The 11,191-nt window shown below is 36.1% G+C and overlaps 1 protein-coding gene across 1 annotated transcript; it reads left to right on the top strand.

The window, feature by feature from the left end:
- LOC108911588 lies at positions 1-2,339 on the top strand. Its single transcript, XM_023456551.1, has 4 exons — positions 1-164; positions 214-968; positions 1,022-1,261; positions 1,309-2,339. Exons 1-4 carry the CDS (start codon positions 1-3, stop codon positions 2,337-2,339), a joined length of 2,190 nt encoding a protein of 729 aa, XP_023312319.1.
- The last annotated feature ends 8,852 nt before the right edge of the window (positions 2,340-11,191 follow it).

Here is an 11,191-nt window from a genome sequence, read left to right as displayed (position 1 = left end):
ATGGCTTTATCTAAGCTGCCCAAGGCTTTCGGCTTGGGCGATAATTTCAAGAAAGGCTATTTCCCCCATCTTTTCAACACCGCAACCAACCAAAATTACGTAGGCCCCCTACCCGCCGCCGAATACTATGACCCCGATAATATGACGCCGGAAGAGCGCTCCAAGTTCCTCGAGTGGTACGAGGGCCACAAGTACGACGAGTTTAACATGCAGAGAATATTGCATTTGGGATGTGGAGATCCTGACGGCCGAATGTCCCAAGTTCCGACAGCAGCTGATGGAAACGGGAAACGTCTGCCCATACACGGAAGCCTATACCATAGCCTCTGCGTGCAATAAGGTGTACAGGCGCAATTTCCTCCAGCCAAACACCATCAGCATCATCCCCAAAGGCGGCTACAGATGGCGCGACAACCAAAGCAAGATAGCCATCCAGTGGTTGGTATGGGAGGAACACACCAGGGGCCTCAACATTTCTCATGCTGCCAATGACAAAGAAGCACGAGTCGCAGGAGTCAAAGTTGATGGCTACAACCCTGAAACCAAACAGGTGTTTGAGTTTCACGGGTGTTACTTCCATGGTTGCCCCGACTGCTTTAAATATAATAGAGACAAGTCCCTACACGAAAACCCCTCCCAGACATTAAGCACCCGACACGAAGCCACCCTTGCAAAGATACAAAGACTTCGAGACCTTGGTTACGAGGTCGTTGAGAAATGGGAGTATACGTTTAGAAGATTAAAGGCGCAAGAGAGGCAAATCGAAGACTACACTACCAATCACCCCTTAGTTACGCTGACACCGCTAAACCCCAGAGACGCATTTTACGGGGGACGTACAGGTAATATTTTCGAGTATTACAAGTGCGGCCCAGGGGAGAAAATCAAATACGTCGACGTCTGCTCCCTTTACCCCTGGGTCTGCAAATACGGCAAGTTCCCCGTAGGACACCCCAAGGTGTATGTGGGTGAGGAATGCCCTACAGATCTTCGCAATGTAAACGGGATTGTTAAATGCAAGATCCTCCCGCGCCAGAATCTCTACCACCCTGTGCTCCCAGCCAAGATGAGCTTGTTCTTTGTAGCGCCTACGGAGAACACATGAATAAGGGCAAGTGCCATAGTGACGAAGAGCGAACTCTCACAGGTGTATGGGTGGTAGAAGTTCAAAAGGCCGATGAAAAAGGGTATCGTCTGCTGGAGATCTACGAGATCTGGAGCTACGACGTTCAGCAGTACGATAAGACCAAAAATGTATCTGGTTTATTCACGGNAAGTGCCATAGTGACGAAGAGCGAACTCTCACAGGTGTATGGGTGGTAGAAGTTCAAAAGGCCGATGAAAAAGGGTATCGTCTGCTGGAGATCTACGAGATCTGGAGCTACGACGTTCAGCAGTACGATAAGACCAAAAATGTATCTGGTTTATTCACGGGGACGATGAACAAGTTTATCTCCGTGAAACAGCAGGCGTCCGGGTGGCCCGCGCACTGCTGTAGCCAGGCAGACAGGGAGCGTTATATTGAGCAGTTTCTCGAAAGAGAAGACGTCAGGCTGGAGTTTGCGGAGATCGTGGAGAACCCAGGGCTACGGTCTCTCGCAAAACTCATCTTGAACAGTTTCTGGGGGAAACTTGAACAGAGGGAGAACCAGCCCAAAACATCCAACGTGAGAAACCCCGCGGAATTCTTCAGCATGCTCACCAACCCCAGCATCTACGTTAATTCGGCGCTCCCGATCAACGAAGACACCCTCGTCGTCAATTGGGAGCACATGGAGGAGGCCTACGACCCGCTCACTACCGTAAATGTCGTCCTCGCTGCGTACGTTACCACTCAAGCCAGTCTTAAGCTGTACAGTTACTTGGAACAGCTGGGCGACAGGGTCCTGTATTACGACACAGACTCTGTCATTTACGTATCTCGAGACGGAGGGTACGACGTACCCACAGGAGAGTTCCTAGGCGATATAACAGACGAGTTGGAAAGGTACGGACCCGGAAGCTACATAACCGAGTTTGTCAGCGAAGGTCTGAAAAACTACCCATACAAGGTCTTCTCTACCAAGGATAACGAGGAGAAGGTCGTGTGTAAAGTTAAGGGTATATCCCTTAACTACACAGCCTCACGACTGGTAAATTTCAACACCATAAAAGATATGGCGTTGGACACTTCTGCCAGCCCTGTATGCGTGGTCTCAAGAAACATCTTGAGGACCAAGGAGCACGAGGTGGTTACAGTGCAGCAAACCAAGCTGTATAAGCCTCTCTCCGTCAAGAGACGGTTCTTAGACGACCACAGCTCTGTGCCCTACGGGTTTAAAAGACCTGAGCCAGAGTAATTATTAACCTGTTTTAGTAGTGATATAATGAGAGCGCAAATAAATGTGAAATGTGAAGGTCATGACCTTGACCTCNAATGATTTATTGTGTTATATTTAGTATTTTGCTATCATTTAATTTCAATTATACAATTTCCTTTGAACATTGAATTTTTTTTGTTATTCTATCTTATTATTTCCTGTAGATATTGAGTTTCTGCTCTTTCTTCTATTGTTAACAATTTGTGAATTTCACAATATATATATATACAGAGTGGCCCAAAAGTCGCGCAACCGAATGAAAAAAAAATGAAATTACGTAGCAAAAATACAAAATTTATTCATCAAAAAACAAAGTATACAAATTATGTTTGAAGCGAGGCAAAAACCAACTCCCTGGTATCACAGCTTGTGTTCAAAGTGCCCTCCATCTTCTTCGATGCACTTCAGACATCGCTTTTTAACGGCTTTACAGATGCGCTTCAGTAAAGGTTTATCATCATTCATTTGGGCGACTTCATCAGTTATGATGTTTTTCATGGTCTCGATGTCCGGTAATTGATTTTTGAACACCCTGTCCTTCAAAATACCCCACACGGCAAAATCTAAGGGAGTCAGGTCCGGAGAACGTGGAGGCCATTCGATTTGATCTCTTCTACCAATCCAATCCGGGAAAAAGTTATTGAGGAATTCGCGAACGACTACAGCGTAATGCGGTGGAGCGCCATCTTGTTGAAGAGTTAAACAGTGACCAGCAAACTCCGGGTTATTATTGAGTTCTTCGCGCAGTTCCATCAACAAATCGAGGTATGCAACCCCTGTGACAGTTGAGTCGAAAAAGTAGGGCCCGACGATGCCGAAGGAGCAAGCACCAAGCCATACCGTTACTCCGGGCACGTTTAATCCTTTTTCAATGGTGATATGCGGATTGTCGGTGGACCAGTACACACAATTGTGCCTGTTGATACGCCCATTTAATTTGAATTGTGCTTCGTCCGACCACAAAATTGTTTTAAAGAAATTTTCGAACGCTTCGCATCGAATTACGTACCATTCTGCGAGCCGACGATCCGGATCATCTTCTGTCAATGCTTATAAGAGGCGTGGTCTGTAAACGTGCAAACCTAGTTCCTTCATCATTCGCTGTAGACTGGAACGAGACATTTCCAATTCATGGGCAGCTTTACGGACTGATCGCGCCGGTGTTTCAACAAAACTCTGAGCGACGGTGTGTAAGTTTTCTTCAGTTCGCACGCTCCGTGGCCGGCCCGAACGCTTGGAATCATTCACACTGCCACTTTCTTCGAATCTTTTTATCAAGCGATACACAGTTTCACGCCTCGGAACTTGAGAATCAGGAAATTTTTCGGCGAAATCGGAAAGAATGTTTCGATACTCGGCATGATAACGATAGTATGAAGTCACTAAAAACACACGTTGCGCGACCGTAAACCGATAACGTGATCCCGTTGCCATAGTTACACATTCGTATAGCCACAATATCGCTTTGCACACAGACAACCGTTAAACTGCCGATAGAACAGCTATGAGCCGAGGAAACGGCTCATGCGGATTGCGCGTTAGCGTTGCGCGACTTTTGGGCCACTCTGTATACATATATACAGGGTGTCCGGAAATTATGCGCCAAGACTTCAGCAGGTGATTCCTCACAAAAATTAGGGTCACAAAGTCCTATAACAATTTTTCGAAAACTCAATATTAACGGAGATACAGGGTGTCAAAAAAAATTTTTTTTTTTAGTTTTTCTTAGACAACTTTTTTATTTGTGATTTGATTTGTTCCAAGTCTTTCCTATGTATTACTAGTGCCCTTATAGATTTATGTTCCAAATATGATGCAAATAATCCAGTGCCAAACACCTAACCTGACCTTAATCTTCGATCTATGGCCAACAACTTTTTTGTTTTCACCGCTTTATAAATTTGAACAGCACCATGTTAAAGAGTATCAAAAATTATTTAAAAAAGTAACTCTTGTTGCGATACAATAAAATGAACCGTTTCTGAGAAAAACGACTTCAAACATTTTCATGTGTTAACGCTGTTTTAAACTGATATTTACAGTTTCAACTAATTTACAGTTTCAACTCATCAATACAAAATTTATTCACTAACTACATTATTAAGTAAAATTTTTATTTAGTCTATGCTCTTATAATAAGTTCTCGAAATGATGTCCTTCCATTTCGACACACAAATTCATTCTTCTCAGAAAGTTGCAACGAACCCTGAAGAATATGCCCTCTTTTGCTCTTATTATTGCAAAACTGTCAATAATTCGTTGCCTCAGCTCTTCCACGTTATTCACAGGCCTTCTGTATACCAGTGACTTAACATAGCCCCAAAGGAAAAAGTCGATCGGGTTCAAGTCGGGCGATCTGGCAGCCCACTCTATGAATCCACCACGCCCTATCCACCTCTCAGGGCAAATTTCATTATGCTCTCTCACCGTTAAACTGTAATGAGGCGGTGCACCGTCATGCAGTAGCCACATTACACGTCGCACTCCAATAGGAACGTTTTCCAACAAAACTGGCAGATCATTTTGTAAAAAGTGTAGGTATACCTCACCACCAAGCCTTTGAGGAAAGAAATGTGGCTCAACTAAATGATCTCCCACGATTCCAGCCCATACATTCACAGAAAATTTATTCTAGAACCCACATTCCACTACTAAATGAGGATTCTCGTCACACCAATAATGTTTATTATGTAGATTTATTACACCACCATGCCCGAATCCAGCTTCATCCATGAAAAGAATTGAATTGATGAAATATCTGTTGCCATCATGGAGATTTGTAATTGTCCTGCAAAAATTCAGTCGTGCAATCGGATCTCTAAGAAGTAGGGCTTGGATCTTTTGATAGTGGAATGGATGCAGAAGTTGTTCCTGCAAAATTTCATGGACTGAGCTTTTGAGAATATCAGGATTATTATCAATCACATCCAGAACACGAACTTCAGCCCCAGGATTTCGAGTTCGTCTTGGGCGACCGACATCAAACCGCCTCGTCTTAAAAGAGCCAAACTCACCTAATTTCTGATGGACAGTATTGAACAACTGCGGTTGTGGAATTCTTCTATTTGGAAATGCATCTCGATACAAACGTTTTTTATCAGTTTTAATCACGATACTTATTACACACAAATGATCATAACAGAATAATTCACATAAATATTATCTGTCAAAAGTAGCTAAGGCAACATTAAGTAATTGATTTCAAAGCCTCCTTTGTAAATCTTAAAAATCAGTTTAAAGCAGCGTTAACGCATGAAAATGTTTGAAATCGTTTTTCTCAGAAACGGTTCATTTTATTGTATCGCAACAAGAGATACATTTATAAATAATTTTTGATACTCCGTAACACGGTGCTGTTCAAATTTATAAACCGGTGAAAACAAAAAAGTTGTGGGCTATGGATCGAAGATTAAGGTCAGGTTAGGCCCTTTGGCACTGGAATATTTGCATCATATATGGAACATAAATCTACAAGGGCACTAGTAATACTTAGGAAAGACTTGGAAAAAATCAAATCACAAATAAAAAAGTTATCTAAAAAAAACAAAAAAAAAATTATTTTTTTGACACCCTGTAGCCGTTAATATTGAGTTTTCGAAAAATTGTTATAGGACTCTGTGACCCTAATTTTTTGTGAGGAATCACCTCCTGAAGTCTTGACGCATAATTTCCGGACACCCTGTATATATATCGGGCGTTTCACGTCAACGGGCACAGTGGGCTGCCCAGAATAAAAATGCATCAATATTGACGTTCGACGTGTCAAAAGCTTCGTATATAAAAACTCTATCGGTAGTGATATAATGAGAGCGCAAATAAATGTGGAATGTCAAGGTCATGACCTTGACCTCAAATGCCAGATGTCGATGACATCATTTCTAAAAATAGAACATTACATCATTCCTAAAAATAAAACGCACATCTGTCGATGACATCATTTCTAAAAATAGAACATTACATCACTTCGAAAAATAGTCACGTATAGTTGCCAGATGTCGATAACATCATCTCTAAAAATAGAACGTTATGTCATTCTTAAAAATAGAATGTGTGACATCATTTCTAAAAATAAAACACACATCTGTCGATGACATGATTTCTAAAAAAAGAACATCACGTCATTCTTAAAAATAGATTACGTCATATCTAAAAAAAAACAAGACACGCATGTATTGATTTCCCATGCCTTATTTAATTATATATTGAAGAAACAGTTTAGATCAGAACTGGCAACCCAAATTGAAAAACGGATTACATTGACAATCTAAAGATTCCCAAGAGCTGAATATAAATAAAAAATATAGAATTTCAATTTATTTTTCGAAATCTAGTTTGCAACGAATTGCTGATTTTTGTAAATGATAAATTGAGTGCGGAGGTGTTTAAATAATTTTAATGTTTAATAAAATACATTTTGAAATATCAGATATTTCAAAAAGAATAATTCATATACCGTAAGTTAATCAGTTTTTCGGAATATGGGCTGTATATTCGAAGAACAATTCACACAATAAGTGATGCAAATTTACAGCTGTGACAATCAATTAGTTAAAAAGAAATCCTGCAATATAACAGTTTATCACCATTAAGACATAAAAGGCTTATTTACTAAATTATTAGCTCTAAAGTTTCTCGGGTTTTACTAATATGTTTTCATTGGTTGTTAAGCTAATATGACAGCATAGATGAAGAGCAATGATCTGTTCAATGTTCAAATAGTAAACAAAGGTCATATTTTTGTCATATACAAGTTACAAATGCGTAAGTTTATGTCATCTATAAACTAGCTTAATGAAAAAGAAATTCTGGAACTAGAGCATTGTGCAGTTTCTCACAATAAGTCATTGACTGGTTTATTGCTTCAACTTCTGGGAGGGCTCAAAATATTAACAATTCAAACTTTGGTTAAGTTAAAGAAAAAATCAGTTGTTTAGTAAGTATTGTTCAATTTAAAGTTCCTTAAAGCAAATGGTAAGGTCAGTGAGCGCATACAATCTAACTGTGTTTACTTTGTAATTAAAAGAAATCCCTGGTCAATAAATAAGAATAATTAAAGAATATAGCACACAATGTTTAAGAGTAATTAACTCGCTGACTTTTGTAAATGAAATGCACTCCAGCTGATGTCAAGATATACAGAGTGTGAATTAAGTATGTACAATAAATTCAACAGACGATTATTTGAATAATTTTAAGACAAAAAGTTCATATAAACATTGGATGGCAGATTAAGATACAGGGTGTTTTTGTGCTTTTGTAAAAAAATTGCTATTTCTAAATATACTCTTTACAATTTTGTTGTAATTTGGCAGTGTTATTTGTAGTGTTAAGGGACTAATTTAACCCTAACTTGATTAAATTTATTAAGTCCAATGGCGTCCCGAGCAGTACCTTAACGAATATTTTTGAAAAAAATGTACGCCACTGACTTTTTTGTAATTTTTATATATTTTTTGAATTAAGCAACTAAAACTACAACTTTTTTGTCACTTGAATATTTTTCGTATATTGATTAATATTTGTAGAAAAAAAAATAAAATCCACTTAATTGCATATCCCTGGACCACAAAAGAAACATGGGGAAAAATTTCTTTTGGAAATTGTAATTTTTTTTATAATTTTTTATTAATAGCATGTAACATTTAAATAACATAAAGTAAAATAACACTACCAAATTACAACAAAATTGGGTAGAGTATTTAAGATATTTAGAAATAGCAATTTTTTTACAAAAGCACAAAAACACCCTGTATCTTAATCTGCCATCCAATGTTTATATGAACTTTTTATCTTAAAATTATTCAAATAATCGTCTGTTGAATTTATTGTACATACTTCATTAACACCCTGTATGTGTTAATCTCAATAGAGAGTAATAATAATATTTACAATACTAACAACGTATATATTGTATCAATATTTTATAGTTACGTTAAAATAAGATATTAATATGGTAATTTTGATCACCCCACGATTATTGTTGGGTTTGTAAAAAATTTTGATAAAAACGTTTATTGAAATTAGAGCTCATATCTACGAAAATAAAAATTAAATGCTGTTCGTAGGTAAAAGCATCACTTGAGAACGACTGTATCGATTTGGCTATTTTTTTTTAATGTAATAGTCCGAATAAGGTTTTTAGGGAAAGGAAAATTGAAAAAGCTGCCGGAAAATTGAAAAGTTCGGGAAAAACTGAAAGTACTTATCATAAACAAATTTATTGAAATTTGGACAGGGCGTCTGTAGGATCAGCTAGTTATTAATAGATGAGTGTTAATAACATGCACAATGTTGGGAACCGTCGACAACATAAACAAAAAATTAACAAATAGTTAAAATGGTAGGAGGGGAGGAACTCAACTATGTTTATGAGTAGAGGGGTCTAAAAAAATATAGATAGTCTGCAATTGGTTGCACTCGGTAAGTAGGGAGGGTTTATTTCCTATATATTCCTATGAAACATTTTCCATAACCAGTTTATTCTAAAAGACAAGAAATCTACAAAGATGAAAGTGAAAATTATTTCGGGCAATTCTTCTTCAACAAACACAGCACCAAAAAAGTCTATTAAGTTACTGCAGCATTTCCGGAAGGAAGTTGGAGAAAGTGAGTTTAAAGACATTGATGCCAAAGATTTTGACTCGTCATTTGAAGTGACAGATGGTAACTTACAAACTTTGCGACCAATTGGAGAAAAAATTGCTTCAACCAGTGCCCAATATGATTACATCAGCAAACCGGAAGTTACATCTACCCCTAGAGATGACGAAAATGAAACCAGGGAAGAACTGGAAACATTTCTCCAAGAAGTTAAAGCATTTGCAAGAAAAAGCGGAAATTTTGCATCAGCAAAAGGTCACCAAAAAGCAGAATTTGCAAAGAAGGTGCGGAAATATGAAGAAAAGTTAAATGGTTTAAAAAAATTGTTAAAACAATACGAAGAAGTTTTAGCTGTGTGACAAAATTTCTAATATTATAGAGTAGTTAAGATATTTTAAGGTTTTAAAACTATATACAGTATTTTATAATGCTTAATGTTCGTAAATAATAAACTTAAAATATCTTTTAATATTTTTAGAATAATGTTCTTAATTTAATTTTTTTTAAAACTCGAAACTGGAAACATTTCTACAAGAAGTTAAAGCATTTGCAAGAAAAAGCGAAAATTCAGCAGAAGGCAGAACTAAAACAAAGAAGGTGCGGAAATACGAAGAAAAGTTAAATGGTTTAAAAAAACTCTTAAAGCAATACGAAGAAGTTTTAGCTGTGTAATGTTCGAAAATAATAAACTTAAAATAATATGTTTTAATATTTTTAGAATAATGTTCTTAATTTTATTGTTTTTAAAACTCAAATTTGTGCCATTTAAAGTTGATAAAAAATAATGTTTTATTTTTTGAGCAGAATGTATTTAATATGTACATTATTTCCTACATTTATATATTGTTAAAATTTTAAATAATATTTGGCATACGTTAAATGTAAAATTTGTTGCAACTTAAGAAAATGTATTAGTTTTTATTTCCAGATTTCTTGTCTTTTGGAATAAATTCGATAAATATACATATGTGTTTTAATTATACTTTACCCATTGAGAATAAAATATGATTTTAATAGTAAAAATTTATTTACTTATGATATGAATACTGAATTTGTGGACCACAGTTAAACCACAGTTTAAATTCTATTAATGTTTTAATTTAAAAAAATTCTGAAATAGTTCACTAAAAAATGAATTCCTCGATTTTAAACAGTATATCAATACTTATGATTTTTCTTGAATGGAAACATTATTTTATAGTGAAATTAATAGTTGACTAGGAAATAAATTCCACAATTTTAAACAGTTAAAGTAACTTACGATATTTCTTAATATCCAATTAGATACACTTAGCAAACACATAGTTTAAATTCGATCTGTTTTAATTATATTTTCACTTATTTACACATTGAAAGTTATCCGAAATACAGTGAATGAAACATTATTTTATAGTTAATTTATCTTAAAACAATATTTTCACAAAAACGTTACACGATATTTTTTCAAACTAAATTGTTTGGGACTAAAGCCACGCTTCGACCAATTAAACTTAATTAACATTTAACATTCTATAAGAAAGCTGCCATTACTTTTAGTTAATTACTGAAACAGTACTACCATCTTTTGAATTATTCCAATTGCTATGTAGAAGAACAGATAGGTTGCAATTATTTTTAGTTACAGGGGGCATTCGATTACTTTACAAACTACATAAAGTAGCACATCTTGCTAAATAAAACATCCAAATTCAACAGTTATGAATTTAATACATTCAGTTGTTGACTGTTTAATTTAAATGAACTAAAAGGGAAATTTTCAATAACAAATACTTTTTTTTACTTTAGTACAAAATATATATTTCAGAAAATTGTCTTTATACATATGTAGAACATACAGGAAATGTAAAAAATATGTAAGCAAAATTAACATACATTGAACAACCAAAAAAACATAAAGCACAATAGAAACTAAGCTTTTTGTTCAGGGTTTTCCGCATTTTTTGCTCTTTTCTCATTTTCTAATTGTTGTAGTCGTCTTCTTTCAGCCATTTTAAATTCCAATTTTACCTTTTTAGATTTTCCAATGACACAATGTGGAGTTCTGATTATTAATTTATTGTTAATATTTTGATACGGGTCATATGTTGGACAGTTATACTCATCCCAGTTTTCTTCAATGTTAGAACAGTCAGCCAAAGTACCCATTACTTTCGGTTAGATAGCTGACAAAGAATGTAGGATTCGAACAAAATCGCCATATTTAATATAAAATACCCTTCCATTGAACAAGT

Source organism: Anoplophora glabripennis, unplaced genomic scaffold (assembly GCF_000390285.2).
Source record: "Anoplophora glabripennis isolate ALB-LARVAE unplaced genomic scaffold, Agla_2.0 scaffold868, whole genome shotgun sequence".
Lineage (NCBI taxonomy): Eukaryota > Metazoa > Arthropoda > Insecta > Coleoptera > Cerambycidae > Anoplophora > Anoplophora glabripennis.
Note: the sequence above shows the minus strand (reverse complement) of the source record. Positions and strands in the feature narration are given on the sequence as shown.

What these genes read in the sequence shown, in the direction of transcription:
- LOC108911588 (XM_023456551.1), top strand. Translation starts at nt 1, where the DNA reads ATGGCTTTATCTAAGCTGCCCAAGGCTTTCGGCTTGGGCGATAATTTC. An exon ending in ACACCCCAAGGTGTATGTGG is followed by an intron (nt 969 to 1,021) that starts GTGAGGAATGCC and finishes GTTAAATGCAAG; the next exon opens with ATCCTCCCGCGCCAGAATCT. An exon ending in TAAGACCAAAAATGTATCTG is followed by an intron (nt 1,262 to 1,308) that starts GTTTATTCACGG and finishes GAACTCTCACAG; the next exon opens with GTGTATGGGTGGTAGAAGTT.